Raw genomic sequence first — 23324 nt, forward strand, 5'->3', positions numbered from 1 at the left:
CTGTCGGAGAGGCAGTACTGAGGGAGTGCCGCACAGTCAGAGGTACCGTCTTTCGGATGAGACGTTAAACCGAGGCCCCGTCTGCTCTCTCAGGTGGATGTAAAAGATCCCTCGGCCACTATTGGAAGAAGAGCAGGGGGAGTTCTCCCCGGTGTCCTGGGGCCAATATTTATCCCTCAACCAACATCACTAAAAACAGATGATCTGGTCATTTATCACATTGCTGTTTGTGGGAGCTTGCTATGCGCAAATTGGCTGCCGCGTTTCCTGCATTACAACAGTGACCACACTTGGGGGAAAAAAAGTACTTCATTGGCTGTAAAGTGCTTTGGGACGTCCGGTGGTCGTGAAAGGCGCTGGAGAAATGCGAGCCTGTCTTTTTGTGATCGCTGACTGCTGCTGGAGAGTGCGCCTGTGCGAGGACAGGGTCGGGCCTGTCCGTGGTGGGCTCTCAAACAGCTTGCAGCCACTCTCTCTGTCCAGGCTCAACTGTGAAACATAGAAACAAAGAAGATAGGAGCAGGAGTAGGCCATTCGGCCCCTCGAGCCTGCTCCGCCATTCAATGCGATCATGGCTGATCATCCAAATTCAGTACCCTGTCCCTGCTTTCTCCCCATATCCCTCGATCCCTTTAGCCTTAAATATATTCAAGAAGGAGTTAGATATATTTCTTAATGAATTGGCCTCTACTGCCTTCTGTGGTAGAGAATTCCACAGGTTCACCACTCTCTGGGTGAAGAAATTCCTCCTCATTTCAGTCCTAAATGGCCTACCCCTTATCCTTAGACTGTGACCCCTGGTTCTGGACTCCCCGACCATCGGGAACATCCTTCCTGCATCTAGTCTGTCCAGTCCTGTTAGAATTTTATAAGTTTCAATGAGATCCCCTCTCATTCTTCTAAACTCCAGCGAGTATAAGCCGAATCGATCCAATCTCTCCTCATACATCATTCCTGCCATCCCAGGTATCAGCCTGGTGAATCTTCGCTGCACTCCCTCCATGGCAAGAACATCCTTCCTCAGATAAGGCGACCAAAACTGCACACAATACTCAAGGTGTGGTCTCACCAAGGCCCTGTACGACTGCAGCAAGACATCCTTGCTCCTGTACTCGAATCCTCTCGCTATGAAGGCCAACATACCATTTGCCTTCTTAACCGCCTGCTGCACCTGCATGCTTACCTTCAGCGACTGGTGCACAAGGATACCCAGGTCTCGTTGCACTTCCCCTTCTCCCAATCTATTGCCGTTCAGATAATAATCTGCCTTCCTGTTTTTGGCACCAAAGTGGATAACCTTTCATTTATCCACGTTACATTGCACCTGCCATGCTTCTGCCCAATCACCCAACCTGTCCAAATCATCCTGGAGTTTCTCGGCATCCTCCTCACAGCACACACGCCCACCCAGCTTTGTGTCGTCTGCAAACTTGGGTGAGCCGGATGCGGATGGCTAGTTGGCGCCCGTGGAATGCTACCCCGGCAGGTGTCCGTATCTTCAGGAGAGGAAAATGGCAGGGGCGAATCCTCCAATATAAGGTGACCCACTCTTCCACTGAACAACATGTTTTCCGTCTGATATACAAGAGGACACGCAGCATAAACATAAACCTGCAGGTATTAGCCACGTATCTTACTGGCCTGTATTGATTGTTTATTTTTCCACAGCCGCCAGTCCCTTTGTGTATCTTGTTTATATCTCGAGTGGATTGGTTTGCACTCGCGCGTTAGTGAGTTATTGTTATAAGGTGGATCTGTCGGGACCTGCCACCAAGGGAGACTGCCGCATGCCCCATGATCCACATGGTGCTGCCGCCACTGTGCTCATTGCCAAGGCAAGGAGTCGCTGGTGGGGAGGTCAGACAATCGGGCAACAGATCGGTCCGCGATCGCTGCCCAGTGATCACCCCTGTGTGTGTGGACAGCTGTGATTTATTCCTCCCCTTCCCCACAATTGACAATCCAAAACTCTGCTGTCCCGTATCCTAACTGCCATTCACCCATCACCCCCTGTGCTCGCTGACCTACATTGGCTCCCGGTCCAGCAACGCCGCGATTTCAAAATCCCCATCCTTGTTTTCAAATCCCTCCACGGCCCTCGCCTCCTCCCTATCTCTGTAACCTCCTCCAGCCCCACAACCCTCCGAGATCTCTGCGCTCCTCCAATTCTGGCCTCTTGAGCATCCCCCGATTTCCATCGCTCCACCATTGGCGGCCGTGCCTTCAGCCGCCTGGGCCCCCGAGCTCTGGAATTCCCTCCCTAAACCTCTCCGCCTCTCTCTCCTCCTTTAAGACGCTCCTTAAAACCGACCTCTTTGACCAAGCTTTTGGTCACCTGTCCTAATATCTCCTTGTGTGGTTGGGTGTTAGATTTTGTCTTGATGATCGCTCCTGTGAAGCGCCTTGGGACATTTTACTACGCTAAAAGGCGATCTATATCTGCAATTTGTTGTTTGCTGTCGAGGCTCACCCATGAAGAATGGTCATTTAGGGAAACAGCGGATGGCTGTTGACCAGATCCCAGTAAGAGGCAGCAGGAACAGAAGAGGAAGGGGGGGATGGTTCTTCCCCACCCACGTGCCCAGTTATAGCGCCCCCGATGAGGTAGCTAACTCTGCACAGATCAGGCGCAGAATCTGGGCCCTTCCTGCATTAACAAAGGACTCTGAACTTCACGATGCGTCGTCGGGAGATGGGCTTACCTTGATTTGAACATTCTGATTTAAATTGTTAGAAATGGAGTGACTTGCTAACTTCATCTTAGAGAGGGGGCAGAGGAGATTTGCCAGAATGGTGCCAGGGACGAGGGACTTCAGTTATGTGGAGAGACTGGAGAAGCTGGAATTGTTCTCCTTAGAGCAGAGAAGGTTAAGGTGGAGATTTAATAGAGGCGTTATATGGGGTTTTGAGAGATTCAACACTGAGAAACTGTTTCCAGTGGCAGGAGGGTCGGTAACCAGAGGACACAGATTGAAGATAATTGGCAGAAGACCAGAGGGGGGCGATGAGGAGACATTTTTTATTAAACAGCAAGTTGTTGTGATCTGGAATGCGCTGCCCGAAAGGGCGGTGGAAGCAGATTCAATAGTGACTTTCAAAAGGGAATTGGATAAATACTTTGAAAAGGAAAAGTTTACAGAGCTCTGGGGAAAGAGCAGGGGGGGGAGTGGGACTAATTGGAGAGCTCGTGCACGTGCTGGCACTTGGAAAGATGGGCCGAATGGCCGCCTCTTGTGCGGTAAGATTCTATGAATAAGAGAGAGGTTTACTTGTAACTCTTTCTCCTTTCTGTCCTGTTTTTCGGCCATCAGCTTTCAATTTGCTGCCTTTCTTGCCTGGTGTTTCTAGATTGAGATGGGTATTGAAAAGAAACACTGTTTTCCTTGGTGTAGCTGGCCCTATCATTTAGAAGTTAGGAGAGGGGGTCCCGTGTGCCAGTATTTGCACGGTGTGTCTGTCATTATTTGCAGGGTTCCCCCACGAGAGGAGTTTGAAAACTAGCGGCCGATAGTGTTAATCTCTGGTTCAACTTTCTTCCCAGGTTTCTCATTTTCTTCGACGACGGTTATGCCTCCTACGTTGGCCTGTCGGAGCTGTACCCCGTCTGCAGACCACGTAAGTTCCCTGTGCGACTGTACTCTAGATAGGGAGCTCTCCAGTTGAATCGAGGAACAGCAGCGAGGTGACGCCAAGTTTTGGGCGTGCAAGACACGATATTGTACAGGAAACTTTTTTAAAATCTGGCACCGACGGGACCGGCGTGGTGCCGGTTTATCAAAAAGTCCGGATTACAGAGAGGCATAGTTTAAAAGGTACGAGAGCTCCATACACAGCAACAAATCCAGGCTTCCCTGTTGCTTAGCAACAGCTGCAGGAACCCCGGCCACAGACCAAGCGTCCCTGTTGCTTAGCAACAAGTGCAGGAACCCCGATTACACAGCCACAGATCCAGGAACGGCCACTAATATGAAGTAAAACTTAACCTGAACCTACTCCTGAATTTTGCCGGTTAACAGAGATTTCCGGTTATTTAGGTGCTGGTAAATCGAGAGTTTCCTGTAGATGGGGGAGGGGGGGAAAGGTCAAAGAGTGAGTCAGCTTTCTAGTTTTGGGAAAGAACGGGCTGGAGAATGAAAGAACTCTGATTCCTACAGCGCTTTTCATGATCTCAGGACGTCCCAAAGCGCCTTACAGCCATTGAAGTACATTTTGAAGTGTGGCCACTTATTATGTAGGAAGCTTAGCAGCCAATTTGCGCACAGCAAGCTCCCACAAACTGGGCCGCATTAAGAAATGACCAGATAATCTGCTTTTGTTGTTGGTTGAGGGATAAATATTGACCCCCCAGGACACCGGGGAGAACTCCCCCCTGCTCTTCCTCCAACACTGGCCGTGGGATCTATTATGTCCATCTGAGAGGGCAGACGGGGTTTCAGTTTTAACCTCATCCGAAAGACGGCCCCTCCGACAGTGCGGCGTCCCTCAGTACTACCCCTCCGACAGTGCGGCGCTCCCTCAGTGCCGCCCCTCCGACAATGCGGCGCTCCCTCAGTGCCGCCCCTCCGACAGTGCGGCGCTCCCTCAGTGCCGCCCCTCCGACAGTGCGGCGCTCCCTCAGTACCGCCCCTCCGACAGTGCGGCGCTCCCTCAGTACCGCCCCTCCGACAGTGCGGCGCTCCTTCAGTACCGCCCCTCCGACAGTGCGGCGCTCCCTCAGTACCGCCCCTCCGACAGTGCGGCGCTCCCTCAGTACCGCCCCTCCGACAGTGCGGCGCTCCCTCAGTACTGCCCCTCCGACAGTGCGGCGCTCCCTCAGTACTGCCCCTCCGACAGTGCGGCGCTCCCTCAGTACTGCCCCTCCGACAGTGCGGCGCTCCCTCAGTACTGCCCCTCCGACAGTGCGGCGCTCCCTCAGTACTGCCCCTCCGACAGTGCGGCTCTCCCTCAGTACTGCCCCTCCGACAGTGCGGCGCTCCCTCAGTACCGCCCCTCCGACAGTGCGGCGCTCCCTCAGTATTGCCCCTCCGACAGTCTGGCGCTCCCTCAGTACTGCCCCTCCGACAGTGCGGCGCTCCCTCAGTATTGCCCCTCCGACAGTGCGGCGCTCCCTCAGTATTGCCCCTCCGACAGTCCGGCGCTCCCTCAGTACTGCCCCTCCGACAGTGCGGCGCTCCCTCAGTACTGCCCCTCCGACAGTCCGGCGCTCCCTCAGTACTGCCCCTCCGACAGTGCGGCGCTCCCTCAGTACCGCCCCTCCGACAGTGCGGCGCTCCCTCAGTACCGCCCCTCCGACAGTGCGGCGCTCCCTCAGTACCGCCCCTCCGACAGTGCGGCGCTCCCTCAGTACCGCCCCTCCGACAGTGCGGCGCTCCCTCAGTACCGCCCCTCCGACAGTGCGGCGCTCCCTCAGTACTGCCCCTCCGACAGTGCGGCGCTCCCTCAGTACCGCCCCTCCGACAGTGCGGCGCTCCCTCAGTACCGCCCCTCCGACAGTGCGGCGCTCCCTCAGTACTGCCCCTCCGACAGTGCGGCGCTCCCTCAGTACCGCCCCTCCGACAGTGCGGCGCTCCCTCAGTACCGCCCCTCCGACAGTGCGGCGCTCCCTCAGTACCGCCCCTCCGACAGTGAGGCTCTCCCTCAGTACCGCCCCTCCAACAGTGCAGCTCTCCCTCAGTACCGCCCCTCCAACAGTGCAGCTCTCCCTCAGTACTGCCCCTCCGACAGTGCGGCGCTCCCTCAGTACCGCCCCTCCGACAGTGCGGCGCTCCCTCAGTACCGCCCCTCCGACAGTGCGGCGCTCCCTCAGTACTGCCCCTCCGACAGTGCGGCGCTCCCTCAGTACCGCCCCTCCGACAGTGCGGCGCTCCCTCAGTACTGCCCCTCTGACAGTGCGGCGCTCCCTCAGTACTGCACTGGGAGCGTCGGCCTAGATTTTGTGCTGTAGTCCCTGGAGTGTGATTCGCACTCACGACCTTCTGACTCAGAGGCGAGAGTGCGACCAAGAAGCTTTCGGACCCTTGAATTGACCTAGTTTTCCAGGCCGGGGGCTTTCAGACTGGAGTGGAGGGAGGTCAGAGTGATGGATCTTGAGGTTGTGGAGAGGATGAAGTGAGGTGGCCCTAGTTTAGTTTCTGTGATCTTTGGCCGGTGGACAGGCAGACACCTGGTAACGGCTTCCTTCTTTCTCATAACCCCTTGCGAAGTGACAAAGACCTGGGAGGATATCGAAGATGTCTCCTGCCGGGATTTCATTGAAGAATACATCACCGCCTATCCGAACCGGCCGATGGTGCTGCTGAAGAACGGCCAGCAGATCAAGACGGAGTGGGAGGGGACGTGGTGGAAGTCTCGAGTTGAAGAGGTGGACGGGAGCCTCGTCAAAATCCTCTTTCTGGTAAGCTGCTTTTGCCAGGTTCCTGGGAGGAGTTCCTCACTGAGGGGGACAAACAAAAGGATTTCACTCCCATTCAGCCCCTCGAGCCTGTTGGGGAGAGGAGGAGGACATTCAGCCCCTCGAGCCTGTTGGGGAGAGGAGGAGGCCATTCAGCCCCTCGAGCCTATTAGAACAGGAGGAGGACATTCAGCCCCTCGAGCCTGTTCGAACAGGAGGCGGCCATTCAGCCCCTCGAGCCTGTTAGGGACAGGAGGAGGCCATTCAGCCCCTCGAGCCTGTTATTGACAGGAGGAGGCCATTCAGCCCCTCGAGCCTGTTATTGACAGGAGGAGGCCATTCAGCCCCTCGAGCCTGTTGGGGACAGGAGGAGGCCATTCAGCCCCTCGAGCCTGTTAGAACAGGAGGAGGACATTCAGCCCCTCGAGCCTGTTATTGACAGGAGGAGGCCATTCAGCCCCTCGAGCCTGTTGGGGACAGGAGGAGGCCATTCAGCCCCTCGAGCCTGTTAGAACAGGAGGAGGACATTCAGCCCCTCGAGCCTGTTATTGACAGGAGGAGGCCATTCAGCCCCTCGAGCCTGTTCCATTCAATTAGATCGCGGTAATCCGTATCTTAACTCCACCTACCCACCTTGGTTCCGTATCCCTTAACCCCATTACCCAACAAAAATCGATCCATCTCCGTTTTGAAATTTTCAATTGACCCCCAGCCTCAACAGCTTTTTGGGGGAGAGAGTTGCAGATTTCCACCAGCCTTTGTGTGAAGAAGTGCTTCCTGACATCACCCCTGAACGGCCTGGCTCTAATTTTCAGGTTATGGCCCCTTGTTCTTCTGATGTTGGTTGAGGGATAAATATCGGCCCCAGGACACTGGGAGAACTCCCCCCGGCTCTTCTTCCAATAGTGGCCGTGGGATCTTTTACGATGTCCGAGAAAGCAGATGGGGCCTCGGTTTAACGTCTCATTCGAAAAACGGTGCCTCCGACAGTGCGGCGCTCCCTCAGTACTGCCCCTCCGATAGTGCGGCGCTCCCTCAGTACCGCCCCTCCGACAGTGCGGCGCTCCCTCAGTACTGCCCCTCCGACAGTGCGGCGCTCCCTCAGTACTCCCCCGCCGACAGTGCGTCGCTCCCTCAGTACTGGCCCTCCGACAGTGCGGCGCTCCCTCAGTACTGGCCCTCCGACAGTGCGGCGCTCCCTCAGTACTGCCCCTCCGACAGTGCGGCGCTCCCTCAGTACCGCCCCTCTGACAGTGCGGTGCTCCCTCAGTACTGCCCCTCTGACAGTGTGGCGCTCCCTCAGTACTGCCTCTCCGACAGTGCGGCTCTCCCTCAGTACCGCCCCTCTGACAGTGCGGCGCTCCCTCAGTACCGCCCCTCCGACAGTGTCCGCTCCCTCAGTACTGCCCCTCCGACAGTGCGGCGCTCCCTCAGCACTGACCCTCTGTGGCGCTCCCGCAGTACTGGCCCTCCGACAGTGCGGCGCTCCCTCAGTACTCCCCCGCCGACAGTGCGGCGCTCCCTCAGTACTGGCCCTCCGACAGTGCGGCGCTCCCTCAGTACTGGCCCTCCGACAGTGCGGCGCTCCCTCAGTACTGGCCCTCCGACAGTGCGGCGCTCCCTCAGTACTGCCCCTCCGACAGTGCGGCGCTCCCTCAGTACCGCCCCTCTGACAGTGCGGTGCTCCCTCAGTACTGCCCCTCTGACAGTGTGGCGCTCCCTCAGTACTGCCTCTCCGACAGTGCGGCTCTCCCTCAGTACCGCCCCTCTGACAGTGCGGCGCTCCCTCAGTACCGCCCCTCCGACAGTGCGGCGCTCCCTCAGTACCGCCCCTCCGACAGTGCGGCGCTCCCTCAGTACTGGCACTGGGTGTGTCAGATTTAGATTGTGTGCTCAGGCCTGTGGAGCCGGTCTCGAACCCATGACCTCCTGACTCAGAGGCGAGAGTTCTACCCAGTGAGCCACGGTTAACCACTGGTGTTGCAGGGCCCTGTGCTGCCCCAGCGGCGTGTTTCCGTATTGCTCCCAGCGAGCCTGTTTTCTGTCTATGAGTGTATATTGTGTTTGCTCTTTTCTTTTCATTCCACTGAAGGATGATAAGCGCTGCGAGTGGATTTACCGCGGCTCGACTCGCCTGGAGCCCATGTTCAACTTGAAAATGACCACCGCCTTCAGACAGGGCGGGCAGAGCGGGCAGCAACGCACGCGGCCCAATGTCGGTGAGTCCGTCTGGGGGAGGGAACAAGAGGAAAGCCAAGGAGAAATAAAGAGGGTTGAACCCTGAGGGGAGAGAAAGAAGGGGAAAAAAAGAACTCGCATTTCTCCAGCGCCTTTCACAACCTCAGGACGTCCCAAGGCACTTCACAACCAACCAAGTACTTTTTTGGACGTGTAGTCACTGTTGTAATGTAGGAAACAGGGCAGTCGTTTTGTGCACAGCAAGCTCCCACAAACAGCAATGTGATAATGACCGGATCATCTGTTTTTAGTGATGTTGGTTGAGGGATAAATATTGGCCCCAGGACACCGGGGAGAACTCTCCCTGCTCTTCTTGACATAGTGGCCGTGGGATCTTTTACATCCACCCGAGAGGGCAGACGGGGCCTCGGTTTACCGTCTCATCTTAGACTGGGTATTATGCAATGAGAAAGGATTAATTAGCAATCTTGTTGTGCGAGGCCCCTTGGGTCAGAGCGATCATAATTTGATCGAATTCTTCATTAAGATGGCGAGGGAAGTAGTTGACTCAGAGACTAGGGTCCTGAATTTAAATGAAGGAAACTACAATGGTCTGAGGTGCGAGTTGGGTAGGATTGATTGGGGAATGTCACTCAAAGGGTTGACGGTGGATAGGCAATGGCAAACATTCAAAGATCACATGGATGAACGACAGAATTTGTTTATCCCAGTTTGGCATAAAAATGAATCAAAAAAGGTGACTCAACCGTGGCTAACGAGGGAAATTAGGGATAACATAAGATCCAAAGAGAGGGCATATAAATTGGCCAAAAAAAGCAGCAAACCTGAGGATTGGGAGCAGTTTAGGATTCAGCAAAGGAGGACAAAGGGATTAATTAAGAGGGGGGAAATAGAGTATGAGAGTAAGCTTGCAGGGAACATAAAAACTGACTCTAAAAGCTTCTATAGATATGTGAAGAGAAAAAGATTGGTGAAGTCAAGCGTAGTTCCCTTGCAGTCAGAATCGGGGGAATTTATAATGGGGAACAAAGAAATGGCAGACCAATTAAATACATACTTTGGTTCTGTCTTCACAAAGGAGGACACAAATAACCTCCCAGAGATGCCGGGGAACATAGGGACTAACGAGGGGGAGGAACTAAAAGAAATCAGTATTTGTAGGGAAATGGTGTTAGGGAAAATGATGGGATTGAAGGCCGATAAATCCCCAGGGCCTGATAATCTACATCCTAGGGTACTTAAGGAAGTGGCCCTGGAGATAGTAGATGCATTGCTGGTCATCTTCCAGAACTCGATAGACTTTGGAACAGTACCCATGGATTGGAGGGTAGCTAATGTTTCCCTACTATTCAAAAAAAGGTGGTAGAGAAAAAGCGGGGAATTACAGACCGGTAAGCTTGACATCGGTAGTGGGGAAAATGCTAGAGTCCATTATAAAAGATGTACTAGCAGAGCACTTGGAAAACAGTGACGGGATCAGACAAAGTCAACATGGATTTACAAAAGGTAAATCGTGCTTGACTAATCTACTGGAAATTTTTGAGGATGTAACTGGTAAAATAGATAAGGGAGAACCAGTGGATGTGGTGTATTTGGACTTTCAGAAGGCTTTCGATAAGGTCCCGCATAAGAGATTAGCGTGTAAAGTTAAGGCACATGGGATTGGGGGCAAGGTATTGACTTGGATAGAGAACTGGTTGGCAGATAGAAAGCAACGAGTTGGAATAAACGGGTCGTTTTCCGAGTGGCAGGCAGTGACTAGTGGGGTACCGCAAGGATCGGTCCTAGGACCCCAGCTGTTCACAATATATATTAATGATCTGGACGAGGGAATTGGATGTAGTATCTCCAAATTTGTAGACCACACAAAGCTGGGTGGGAGGGTATGCAGTGAGGAGGATGTCGTGAAACTCCAGTACGATTTGGACAGGTTGGGTGATTGGGCAGAAACATGGCAAATGCACGATAATGTGGATAAATGTGAGGTTATCCACTTTGGTGGCAAAAACAGGAAGGCAGATTATTATCTGAACGGCAATAGATTGGGAGAAGGGGAAGTGCAACGAGACCTGGGTGTCCTTGTGCACCAGTCGCTGAAGGTAAGCATGCAGGTGCAGCAGGCGGTTAAGAAGGCAAATGATATGTAGCAAGAGGGTTCGAGTACAGGAACAAGGATGTCTTGCTGCAGTTGTACAGGGCCTTGGTGAGACCACACCTTGAGTATTGTGTGCAGTTTTGGTCGCCTTATCTGAGGAAGGATGTTCTTGCCATGGAAGGAGTGCAGCGAAGATTCACCAGGCTAATACCTGGGATGGCAGGAATGACGTACGAGGAGAGATTGGGTCGATTGGGCTTGTACTCCCTGGAGTTTAGAAGATTGAGAGGGGATCTCATCGAAACCTGTAAAATTCTGTCAGGCCTGGACAGACTAGATGCAGGAAGGATGTTCCCGATGGCCGAGGAGTCCAGAACTAGGGGTCATAGTCTAAGGATAAGGCGTAAGCCATTTAGGATAGAGATGAGGAGGAATTTCTTCACCCAGAGAGTGGTGAACCTGTGGAATTCTCTACCACACAAGGCAGTTGAGGCCAATTCATTAAATATATTCAAGAAGGAGTTGGATATATTTCTTAAGGCTAAAGGGATCAAGGGATATGGGGAGAAGGCAGGAATGGGGTACTGAATTTGGATGATCAGCCATGATCTCATTGAATGGCGGAGCAGGCTCGAGGGGCCGAATGGCCTACTCCTACTCCTATCTTCTATGTTTCTATCCGAAAGACAGCACCTCTGACAGTGAGGTGCTTCCTCAGTACCGCCCCTCCGACAGTGCGGCGCTCCCTCGGCACCGTCCCTCCGACAGTGCGGCGCTCCCTCAGTACCGCCCCTCCGACAGTGCGGCGCTCCCTCAGTACCGGCGCTCCCTCAGTACCGCCCCTCCGACAGTGTGGCGCTTCCTCAGTACTGCCCCCCGACAGTGCGGCGCTCCCTCAGTACCGCCCCTCCGACAGTGCGGCGCTCTCTCAGTACCGCCCCTCCGACAGTGCGGCGCTCCCTCAGTACCGCCCCTCCGACAGTGCGGCGCTCTCTCAGTACTGCCCCTCCGACAGTGCGGCGCTCCCTCGGTACCGCCCCTCCGACAGTGCGGCGCTCCCTCGGTACCGCCCCTCCGACAGTGCGGCGCTCCCTCGGTACCGCCCCTCCGACAGTGCGGCGCTCCCTCGGTACCGCCCCTCCGACAGTGCGGCGCTCCCTCGGTACCGCCCCTCCGACAGTGCGGCGCTCCCTCAGTACCGCCCCTCCGACAGTGCGGCGCTCCCTCAGTGCTGCGCTGGGAGTGCCCGCCTAGCTTTTTGTGATCAAGTCTGGAGTGAGACTGCAAACCCACAAAGATGTGACTCTGGGGTAAGAGTGCTACCACAGAGCCACGGCTGATACCGTGATTAATATTGTGTCAGGACTCTTTCAGGGAGAGGGGGCAGGGGTATTGGGTGGAATGAGGCAAGGACAGGGGAGTGGGACCTAGGGAGAGCTCTTTCGGAGAGAGGGCACAGGAGCGACTGGCCAAAATGCCATATCCTCTGCTGCAAGATACCCTCTCGCCCTCTTTCTTGCTTGCATTCCTTTGTGCTCTCTCGCATTTTCCCGCTCTCTTAATCATCCCTTCTTGGTGTCTAGCTGTCTCTCCCTTTCTTTCTTGAAAAAAGAGGCAGCAGTTTTGATGCTGGAACAGTCAGAGCTCGAGAGTGAGTCTGCTGCCGGCCTGAAATGTGAAGCCATCACCTTGCTGGAGAGTCAAATAGGATTTTGTTGGAATTCAAATAAATACACTACCGATTTGGGAGGGTGGCGGGGGTGGAGTAAGATAAAGAGTGAAACGAATTTTGTTTGCAACACCATTCCTAAATCTCTCTCTTTCTTTCTCCAAGGCGCCGTTCGGACGAAGGGCCCAGTGGTTCAGTACACACAGGATCTGACCACGAACACGACCCAGACCCCTCAGCTGCCGCCTCCGATCCTGTGTCCCTCCTCTGTGCAGCTGTCGCTGCCTCCGCCAGGAGTCACTCCTCAGTCCCAAGCAGCAGCGGACAAGCTGGAGTAAGTTCGCCGCAGCGATAACTACACTGGCGGGAGGGTCGGTAACCGGAGGACACAGAATCTCGGAAATTTATGGTGCAGAAGGAGGCCATTCGGCCCATCAGATTTAAGATAATTGGCAAGAAGGCCAGGGTGGGGGTGAGACGAGGAGAATTATCTTTACGCAGCCAGTTGTATTGATCTGGAACGCGCTGCCTGAAAGGGCGGTGGAAGCAGATTCAGTAGCGACTTTCAAAAGGGAATTGGATAAAAACTTGAAACGGAAACGTCTAGGGAAAGAGCAGGGATGTTGGGATTATTTGGATCGCTCTTTCAAAGAGCCGGCGCAGACACGATGGGCCAAATGGCCTCCTCCTGTGCTGAATGATTCTGTGATATGATAAGCTCCTGTGAGTTGGATGTAATGTGGGATAATTCGCAGAGTAGGTTCGGATGAAGATTGGCCCACTTAATCTTCCACAATTCCAACCCCACTGTCTCCCCATTACAACATCCAGCGGTTTCTCAAATGAGCCCTGACGTAAGAGAACTACTAGGCACTCGGTCTCAGCGTTAAACGAAGCTTTAATCAACTGTTTTACAACATGGAGGTCGAGTTGTGTCCTTCACTAGTTCCTGTTAAGAATGTCCTGCGCAAGCTGGGCCCGTGCCCGAGTATTTATACTCTCCCTGGACAGCGCCACCCGCAGGCCGCTCAGTATTATTTCATAAGTCTTTCTTTCATGAATGACTGATTCATGTCATGCCCAATGTCCTGGTCATCAACTGCCCTTTACTGGTGTCTGGCCTAAGCTTACCCTTCTGTATCTGCAAGTACTGTTCAGGGTTCACTCGATCCTCTTTCTATTCCTCCTTAACGCCTCCTCTGTCGGAGACTGAAGAACTCCAGCTCATCAAATCTCTCTCGTCAGTGACCACCCTTGCTGTCCTCTGCATTCCCTCTGGATGGCCCCTGACATTGCGGGTGGAACGCCGGATGATAAAAGAGCAGGCTCCATCTAGTCCACCTTCTGCCATCCTGGTACAACGGGAGTGGAGCTGTTGACTAATCACGGCGATCAATCTCTTATCGATGAGCCTACGACAGACCCAGGCACGAGGCGAGGGAAACCCCCAGTGATGGAGAGCTTCGGGAACCAGAGGTTCCTCCCGAGCACGCTGCACTCTCCACACGCCCTGTCTCAAATTAGAGCCATGGGGTTAATTAAATTTGATTTTAATGTGGCTTGGCTTCAATAAATTAGTGTGGGGTGGGGGGGCGGGCAGTAGTTTACTTTCTAAGCTGTAGAGTTGATGCCAGGTTATGCCACCTTGTGCTCCCCTGGACATTGCACACTACAGAACCCTACAAATGTGTTTACGCGTCCCCCACCCTGCCCCGCCTTTGTAATCTCCTCCATTCATCACCTGTAAGCAAGATCCCTTACTGGAATATGCTTCCAGACCCCTTGCCAATCTTCTGCCTGGGCATTGAGTGTAAACCGGTCATTTGACTACGGGTATATCACAGCCGAGCCTCGCTTTCTCTCTCTCCTTCCCCCCCCCGCCCCCCACCCGCCAGTCTAATCCTGTCCTCCTGCGAGGTCCTCACACGTACACATGGGAGTGGGGGGGCGGTCACTGGATAGGGCGCCCTGGCTGATTGCTCCCATCCCTCACTGCGAGACGATGCTGGAGCCAGTTGTCTGTCCTACCTGCTGGTGTGCTGACTGAGGTTCATTAACACAGGACAGACCAGCGATGGGACCTCAATGGTCAGTTTGGCTCGGGTCTATACAGAGTGGGGCACTTAAAACGAAAGACTTGCACTTACATAGCGCATTTCTCAATCTCGATATGTCCCAAAGCGTTTCCAGCCAAAGAAGTACTTTTTTTGAAGTGTGGTCACTGTTGTAATGTAGGAAATGTGACGGCCAAAACATGCGCACAGCAAGCTCCCACAAACGGCAATGTGATAATGTTTGTTGAGCGATCGACATTGAGCCAGGACACCAGGGAGAACTCCCCTGCTGTTCTTCCAATAGTGGCCGTGAGATCTTTTACATCCACCTGAGAGGGCAGACGGGGCAGCGTCTCATCTGAATGACGGCGCCTCCGACAGTGCGGCGCTCCCTCAGTACCGCCCCTCCGACAGTGCGGCGCTCCCTCAGTACTGCCCCTCCGACAGTGCGGCGCTCCCTCAGTACCGCCCCATGAACAGTGTGGCGCTCCCTCAGTACCGCCCCTCCGACAGTGCGGCGCTCCCTCAGTACTGCCCCTCCGACAGTGCAGCGCTCCCTCAGTACCGCCCCTCCGACAGTGCGGCGCTCCCTCAGTACCGCCCCATGAACAGTGTGGCGCTCCCTCAGTACCGCCCCTCCGACAGTGCGGCGCTCCCTCAGTACTGCCCCTCCGACAGTGCGGCGCTCCCTCAGTACTGCCCCTCCGACAGTGCGGCGCTCCCTCAGTACCGCCCCTCCGACAGTGCGGCGCTCCCTCAGTACTGCCCCTCCGACAGTGCGGCGCTCCCTCAGTACCGCCCCATGAACAGTGTGGCGCTCCCTCAGTACCGCCCCTCCGACAGTGCGGCGCTCCCTCAGTACCGCCCCTCCGACAGTGCGGCGCTCCCTCAGTACCGCCCCTCCGACAGTGCGGCGCTCCCTCAGTACTGCCCCTCCGACAGTGCGGCGCTCCCTCAGTACCGCCCCTCCGACAGTGCGGCGCTCCCTCAGGACCGCCCCTCCGACAGTGCGGCGCTCCCTCAGTACCGCCCCTCCGACAGTGCGGCGCTCCCTCAGTACTGCCCCTCCCACAGTGCGGCGCTCCCTCGGTACCGCCCCTCCGACAGTGCGGCGCTCCCTCAGTACTGCCCCTCCGACAGTGCGGCGCTCCCTCAGTACTGCCCCTCCCACAGTGCGGCGCTCCCTCAGTACTGCCCCTCCCACAGTGCAGCGCTCCCTCAGTATTGCACTGAGGGTGTTGGGCTAAATTTTTGTGCTCAATTCTCTGGAGTGCGACTTGAACAGGAGCTCCTGACTCCGAGGCGAGTGTGCGACCCACTGAGCCACGACTGACGCGTTTAATTTACCCGCTGAACTGCCCGAGGAGCCGTCGCGATTTTTGTCTCTTGAAGTTTTTTGACCGCCCGCTGTAAACCCGCAATCCGCGTCACTGTGCGACCATCGCCGCTCCCAGCTGACCTGACTACCTGCCTCCTTTCCCTTCCGCCCTCTCTGCAGCAGCTCGGCGAGTTTAGCACTGGCCAGGAAACAGGTGGCAAAAAAGAGCACCTCCTTCCGCCAGGCGGCGCTGGCCTCTCGCACGGCGGAGGCCGCCGGCGCCGCCACCCCGGAACCGCCAGCCGCGATCGAACCGCCATCACTGGTGCCAGCCAGCAAACCCGCGACAACCCAGCAATTCAGGTAGGCGGGGACGGCGGGGGCGGGAGGGGTGAGCTGAATTGGTGGGGTGCGGAGGGGTGACTAGCAGCAAAATGGTTGGTTTGGTGAGCGGGCACGGCCTGGGTCAAAGATGTTTGGGTGACTTGCGTTGGTGCAGCTCCTTCTAACGTGGCAAAATGTCCCCAAAGGCGCTTCACAGGAACGTGAACAGGCGAAAAATTGACACCGCACCACGGAAGGAGATGGCAGGCTAGGTGAGAACTGGTTTAAATCGTTCTTGGATGCTTTTTTTTGACTTGTACGATTCCACGGCCTCGCCCCTCATCTCTGTAACCTCCCCCGAGATCTCTGCGCTCCTCCGATTTTGGCCTCTTGCACATCCCCCCCCCCCCCCCCCCCCCCCGATTTCCTTCATTGGTTGAGAGAGCTGGCGAAAGGATTGAAATTCAAATGTGTGTGTGTGATCAGATAGCAGTGAGGTACGAACCCAGAGAAATAGCCACTCCCCCGCCCCCTGTGTTGTACAATTCAATAGCCCCGCCCCCCCCCCCCCCCACAAACTATGTAACCACCACCAGCCCTGCAACCCTCCGAGATCTCTGCGCATCCCCTGATTTCCATCGCTCCAGCATTGGCGGCCGTGCCTTCAGCCGCCCGGGCCCCGAGCTCTGGAATTCCCTCCCTAAACCTCTCCGCCTCTTTCTCCTCCTTTAAGACGCTCCTTAAAACCGACCTTATCTGAGGAAGGATGTTCTTGCCATGGAGGGAGTGCAGCAAAGATTCACCAGGCTGATACCTGGGATGGCAGGAATGACGTATGAGGAGAGATTGGGTCGATTGGGCTTATACTCGCTGGAGTTTAGAAGAATGAGAGGGGATCTCATTGAAACTTATAAAATTCTAACAGGACTAGACAGACTAGATGCAGGAAGGATGTTCCCAATGGTAGGGGAGTCCAGAACCAGGGGTCACAGTCTAAGGATAAGGGGTAAGCCATTTAGAACAGAGATGAGGAGGAATTTCTTCACCCAGAGAGTGGTGAACCTGTGGAATTCTCTACCACACAAGGCAGTAGAGGCCAATTCATTAAATATATTCAAGAAAGAGTTGGATATATTTCTTATGGCTCAAGGGATATGGGGAGAAAGCAGGGACAGGGTACTGAATTTGGATGATCAGCCATGATCTCATTGAATGGCGGAGCAGGCTCGAGGGGCCGAATGGCCTACTCCTGCTCCTATCTTCTATGTTTCTATTGCCTCTTTGACCAAGGTTTTGGTCACCTGTCCTAATATCCCCTTATGTGGCTCGGTGTCGAATTTTTGTCTGATAATACTCCTGTGAAGGGCCTTGGGACGTTTTATTCGGTTAAAAGCGCTGTATAAATACAGGTTGTTGATATGCAGAGTATTAAAGCCCTGTGCTCCCTTCCAGGTTCGGAGTTCCGCCCCCTCCTGTCCTGGAGAGGGCCGACGGCGCCAACGCCTTGCCGCCGTGCAAGGTCCCAGACGAGCGGATGCCGGTCGAAGCGCCCTACAAAGCGCCGAGCGAGAAGCTCTTCTACGTCTCGCACGACTGCAACCCCGGCTGCCTGTCCCGGCTGCAGCCGGCGGGCCGCGCCAAGTACCGGGGCAAGAACCCCATGCTGGTGCCCCTCCTGTACGACTTCCGCCGCATGACGGCTCGGCGCAAGATCAACCGCAAGATGTCCTTCCACGTGGTGTACAAGGGGCCCTGCGGCCTGAGCCTGCGCAACATGGAGGAGGTCGAGCAGTACCTGGCCGCGGCCAAGGGCGACTTCATCTACCTGGAGATGTTCTGCTTCGACCCTTACGTCCTGGTGGACCGCAAGTTCCAGCCACAGAAACCCTTCTACTTCATTCGGGACATCACGTATGGGAAGGAGGACGTGCCGCTCTCCTGCGTCAACGAGATCGACATGACGCCCCCGCCCCAAGTGGCCTACAGCAAAGAGAGGATCCCCGGCGAAGGCGTCTACATCAACACCGACGCGGATTACCTCGTCGGCTGTGACTGCACCGACGGCTGCAAGGACAGGTAACGCGTGCCAGCGGAGATGGCCGTGAGCAGCATCCTCGTCGCTCCTCTTGTACTGTCGCGGGCACAATTTCCCCCTCCAATAGCTGGTGTAAAGTCCTGTCGGGTGTGGCACTCGGCAGCTGAAGGCCAGGACGGCCCCGGTTTCAGTCCCAGTCTGTGCTGCGACACCTGATCTCAGTGTGGAGGATGCAGTATCGTGTAGTAATTGGCCTCGTCGGTGCCTTTAGGTTGAATCGGGCATGTTTTTTCTTCACTGCCCTATGGCCTGTTCAGTGGGTTTGGGTTTGTGTGCGTGCGTGTGTTTATTTGTGTGATTTTGTGCATGTTTTCTTTTGTGCACATGCATTTGAGCACGTATGTGGTATGCATGTTTGAGTGTGCACGCGTTTGTGTTGTGCGTGTGCATTTGCGTGTGTTATGCATGTTTGTGTCTGTGTGCACTGTGTGTGTCTTTGTTTCCCCCATTATCTGAGGAAGGATGTTCTTGCCATGGAGGGAGTGCAGCGAAGATTCACCAGACTGATACCTGGGATGGCAGGAATGACGTATGAGGAGAGATTGGGTCAATTGGGCTTGTACTCGCTGGAGTTTAGAAGAATGAGAGGGGATCTCATTGAAACTTATAAAATTCTAACAGGACTAGACAGACTAGATGCAGGAAGGATGTTCCCGATGGCGGGGGAGTCCAGAACCAGAGGTCACAGTCTAAGGATAAGGGGTAAGCCATTTAGGACAGAGATGAGGAGGAATTTCTTCACCCAGAGAGTGGTGAACCTGTGGAATTCTCTACCACAGAAGGCAGTAGAGGCCAGTTTATTAAATATATTCAAGAAGGAGTTGGATATATTTCTTAAGGCTAAAGGGATCAAGGGATATGGGGAGAAGGCAGGGACAGGGTACTGAATTTGGATGATCAGCCATGATCTCATTGAATGGCGGAGCAGGCTCGAGGGGCCGAATGGCCTACTCCTGCTCCTGTCTTCTATGTTTCTATGTTTTAAACGCTCTTTTTATTTTATTGCCTTCTGAAATATTGCCACCCACCCCTAAAGCTTTACCGTCACTGGTGTCTTCGCAGGTCGAAGTGCGCTTGCCTGCAGCTAACCATGCAAGCGACCGCCTGCAACCCAGGCGGCCAACTCAACTCCAGCGCCGGCTTCCAGAACAAACGGCTGGACGAGTGTTTGCCTACAGGGTAAGTGACCGAGACGGCCAAGGCGTCGCTCTGCCTCTTCCTGGGTTTTAACCTGGAACTGAAGGAAGCTACAGGAAACTCTTTTTTTTAAATCCGGCACCGACGGGACCGGCGTGGTGCCGGTTTATCAAAAAGTCCGGATTTCAGAGAGTTACAGTTAAAAAGGTACGAGAGCTCTGTACACAGCAACAAATCCAGGCTTCCCTGTTGCTTAGCAACAGGTGCAAGAAGCCCGGCCACAGACCAAGCGTCCCTGTTGCTTAGCAACAAGTGCAGGAGCCCCCGATTACACAGCCAAGAATCAAGAAACAGCCACTAATATGAAGACAAACTTAACTGAACCTACTCCTGAATTTTGCCGGTTAATTCCGGTTGTTTGGGTGCCGGTAATTCGAGAGTTTCCTGTACCTACCTAATGATGCGTGAAATATGAATTTTTTTAGTCTGCTTCAACAGTGAAAAGCTTCCCGGCGTGTATCGTTCTAGATTTTGTTCCGAGGGCGGGGAAGTATTTACAGGTCAGTCCGTAAGGGGGACCCCGAGCTTCCGGTGGCCTGTCACTTTAATTCACCGCCCCATTCCCACTCAGACCTCACCGTCCTCAGCCTTTTGCATTGTTCCACGGAAGCTCAGCGTAAGCTCGAGGAGCAGCACCTCATCTTTCGATTAGGCACTTTATAGCCTTCTGGACTCAACATAGAGTTCAACAATTTCAGACCATAACCTGGCCCCTATCATATATATATTTTTCATCCACACTTTTTGTCTGTGTCTTTTTTTCTTCTCTCCCACGGGGCAGCTGTCTTTCATTCTGCCGGCGCAATTCACACTTCATCGAGAGCCATCCTTTGTTTCTTAACCTGTCCCATTACCATCTCCTCTCGCCTTGAATATCTCTTAATGTCTCTTAACCTCTGTTATAAATCTCATCATGAAGAAACTACTTATGAAATAACGCTGGACGGCCAGCTGGTGGCGCTGTCCAAGGAGTATAAATACTCGGGCCTGGGCCCCAGCTTACCAGGGACATTTTGTAAGACAAGGAACTAGTGAATTACAACTAGACTTCCATGTTCTGAAACAAGTTGATTAAAGCCTTGCCTTATGCTCAAACCAAGTGTGTAGTGAGTATTATTACGTCAACCTCTCCCGCCTTCTAGCCTATCACAGACCTTCCCTTTTGTTCTTTCATCCCCTTCCCCCTTTCTCAGCTCCGACACTTCCTTAAAAATCTGTTCCATCGACCTGAAACGTTGACTCTGTTTCTCTCTCCACAGGCGCTGCCTGACCTGCTGAGTATCTCCAGCATTTTCTGTTTTTATTGTTGAAGTATTTCCAGGGTTGTGGGGAAAGAGCGCTGGGGAGTGGGGCCGATTGGCTAGCTCTGTCCGAATGGCCTCCTGCCGCGCTGTGTGATTCTGTGCGAGTCTGGACATAGCGCGCTGCCGGACTCACCCGCGTTGTTTTCCTCTCTTGCGCAGGATCTACGAGTGCAACAAGCGGTGCAAGTGCAACGCGGGGATGTGCACGAATCGGCTGGTACAGCACGGGCTCCAGGTGCGGCTGCAGCTCTTCAAGACCCAGAACAAAGGCTGGGGCATCCGCTGCCTAGACGACATCGCTAAGGGCTCGTTCGTCTGCATTTACGCAGGTACAGCCCCGGGGTTAGCCCGTGTGGGTTTCCGCCACCTCTTCACCTCTTTCTCTTCCCCCGCCCCCCGCAGAATCTGGGGTAGGCTCCAGCGATGCTGGCTCGCTGGGTGGCACTCTCTCTCGTTCTCTCGCATCAGAGCCAGAATGTTGGTGGGGGGTGGGTGGTCGAGTCCCACTCCAGAGACTCGTAATCCAGGCCGACGCTCCCAGTGCCAGTACTGAGGGAGCGCCGCACTGTCGGAGGGGCAGTACTGAGGGAGCGCCGCACTGTCGGAGGGGCAGTACTGAGGGAGCGCCGCACTGTCGGAGGGGCAGTACTGAGGGAGCGCCGCACTGTCGGAGGGGCAGTACTGAGGGAGCGCCGCACTGTCGGAGGGGCAGTACTGAGGGAGCGCCGCACTGTCGGAGGGGCAGTACTGAGGGAGCGCCGCACTGTCGGAGGGGCAGTACTGAGGGAGCGCCGCTCTGTCGGAGGGACAGTACTGAGGGAGCGCTGCAGTGTCGGAGGGGCAGTACTGAGGGAGTGCCGCTCTGTCGGAGGGGCAGTACTGAGGGAGCGCCGCACTGTCGGAGGGGCAGTACTGAGGGAGCGCCGCACTGTTGGAGGGGCGGTACTGAGAGAGCACCGCACTGTCAGAGGGGCGGTATTGAGGGAGCACTGCACTGTCGGAGGGACGGTACTGAGGGAGCACCGCACTGTCGGAGGGGCGATACTGAGGGAGCTCCGCACTGTCGGAGGGGCAGTACTGAGGGAGCGCCGCACTGTTGCAGGTGGCGTCTTTCGGGCGAGACGTTAAACCGAGGCCCCGTCTGCCCTCTTGGGCGGATGTAAAAGATCCCACGGCCACTATGAAGAGCAGGGGGAGTTCTCCTCGGTGTCCTGGGGCCAATATTTATCCCTCAACCAACCTCACTTACTTAAAAACAAATTCTCTGGTCATTGTCTCATTGCTGTTTGTGGGAGCTTGTTGTGTGCAAATTGGCTGCTGCGTTTCCCACATTACAACAGTGACTACACTTCAAAAAGTACTTCATTGGCTGTAAACCGCTTTGGGACGTCCTGAGGTTGTTAAAGGCGCGGTAGAAACGGAAGTCTTTCTTTCGCTGATCAGGGCCTGTGGAGCCGCATCCCAGCAAGAGTTATCGCTTTCGGTTGGGGGGGGGGGGCGGAACAACGCAAGTGTCAAAGCACTGCACCGTCCCGCTGTTTGAGAAGGTGGCGCGGAGCGGAGGGGAGCAGGGGACCGTTGTACTTCTTCCACCTGTCGTCTTGTCTGTTTATTGAATTGTGATGTTCCCCCAAAGTCTCTGGAGAATTGACAAGGCTCCTGTGTTGTGCTGTTTGCGGCAGCCCAGTGCCTTGTGATGCCCTGTTGATGGAAGTAGAGCATTGATAGCGGAATGGAAAGAAAAAATCAACACATCGTGAGAAACCAGTCGGTTAACGGGAGGCTGGGGGAGTGGGGGGGGGGCGGAGAGCTGCAGGGCAGTTAGAATGACCGATGTAGCAGAGACACGGAAGAGCCGAGACCAAGAATGAAGCGGCAGAGTTAATCAAACAGCAACCCGGCAGACGCTAGTGGGAACAAACTGAGGAGGCGCTGGTGTCAATTCAGGGCCGATACTGAAATCGGGCCATTCAGACAGACTGAAAATCTGAACGGTAAAATGTTCACAGAAGCAGAACTGGATTAAGACAGTCGTTAGGATAAACTATGTTGAGAGCTGTACCTCAGTAACAATAATGGCATATTGGGCAAGGGAGAAGTGAGACACTAATATTTACTGGTAGCTGGGCTCAGTGTGTAGCACTCTCACCTCTGGGTCAGAAGGTCATGGGTTCAAGGACTTGAGCCCATATTCCAGGCCGACACTCCTGGTGCCAGTACTGAAGGAGCGCCGCACTGTCGGAGGGGCAGTACTGAGGGAGCGCCGCACTGTCGGAGGGGCTGTACTGAGGGAGCGCCGCACTGTCGGAGGGGCAGTACTGAGGGAGCGCCGCACTGTCGGAGGGGCGGTACTGAGGGAGCGCCGCACTGTCGGAGTGGCGGTACCGAGGGAGCGCCGCACTGTCGGAGGGGCGGTACCGAGGGAGCGCCGCACTGTCGGAGGGGCGGTACCGAGGGAGCGCCGCACGGTCGGAGGGGCGGTACCGAGGGAGCGCCGCACGGTCGGAGGGGCGGTACCGAGGGAGCGCCGCACGGTCGGAGGGGCGGTACCGAGGCAGCGCCGCACGGTCGGAGGGGCGGTACCGAGGGAGCGCCACACGGTCGGAGGGGCGGTACCGAGGGAGCGCCGCACGGTCGGAGGGGCGGTACCGAGGGAGCGCCGCACGGTCGGAGGGGCG

At 55.1% G+C, this 23324-nt stretch overlaps 1 protein-coding gene across 6 annotated transcripts in view; it reads left to right on the plus strand.

Annotated features, from left to right (window-relative positions):
• Positions 1-23324, plus strand: part of setdb1b (SET domain bifurcated histone lysine methyltransferase 1b) — an 88868-nt gene that overhangs the window by 46359 nt on the left and 19185 nt on the right. For 4 of the 6 annotated variants that reach the window (XM_085978690.1, XM_085978695.1, XM_085978692.1 and 1 more), the window contains 8 exons: positions 3542-3615; positions 6204-6391; positions 8478-8610; positions 12520-12688; positions 15907-16089; positions 17503-18126; positions 19208-19324; positions 20806-20975. In XM_085978690.1, the coding sequence (XP_085834816.1) occupies positions 3542-3615; positions 6204-6391; positions 8478-8610; positions 12520-12688; positions 15907-16089; positions 17503-18126; positions 19208-19324; positions 20806-20975 (1658 nt within the window). Of the gene's footprint in view, positions 1-3541; positions 3616-6203; positions 6395-8477; positions 8611-12519; positions 12689-15906; positions 16090-17502; positions 18127-19207; positions 19325-20805; positions 20976-23324 lie in introns of all 6 variants that reach the window. The other 2 variants (XM_085978691.1, XM_085978693.1) reach the window with 1 other exon arrangement.

The sequence above is a fragment of the Somniosus microcephalus genome, unplaced genomic scaffold, assembly GCF_052327205.1.
Source record: "Somniosus microcephalus isolate GS21.2 unplaced genomic scaffold, FLI_Smic_1.0 unresolved_chr7, whole genome shotgun sequence".
NCBI classification, from domain to species: Eukaryota; Metazoa; Chordata; class Chondrichthyes; order Squaliformes; family Somniosidae; genus Somniosus; species Somniosus microcephalus.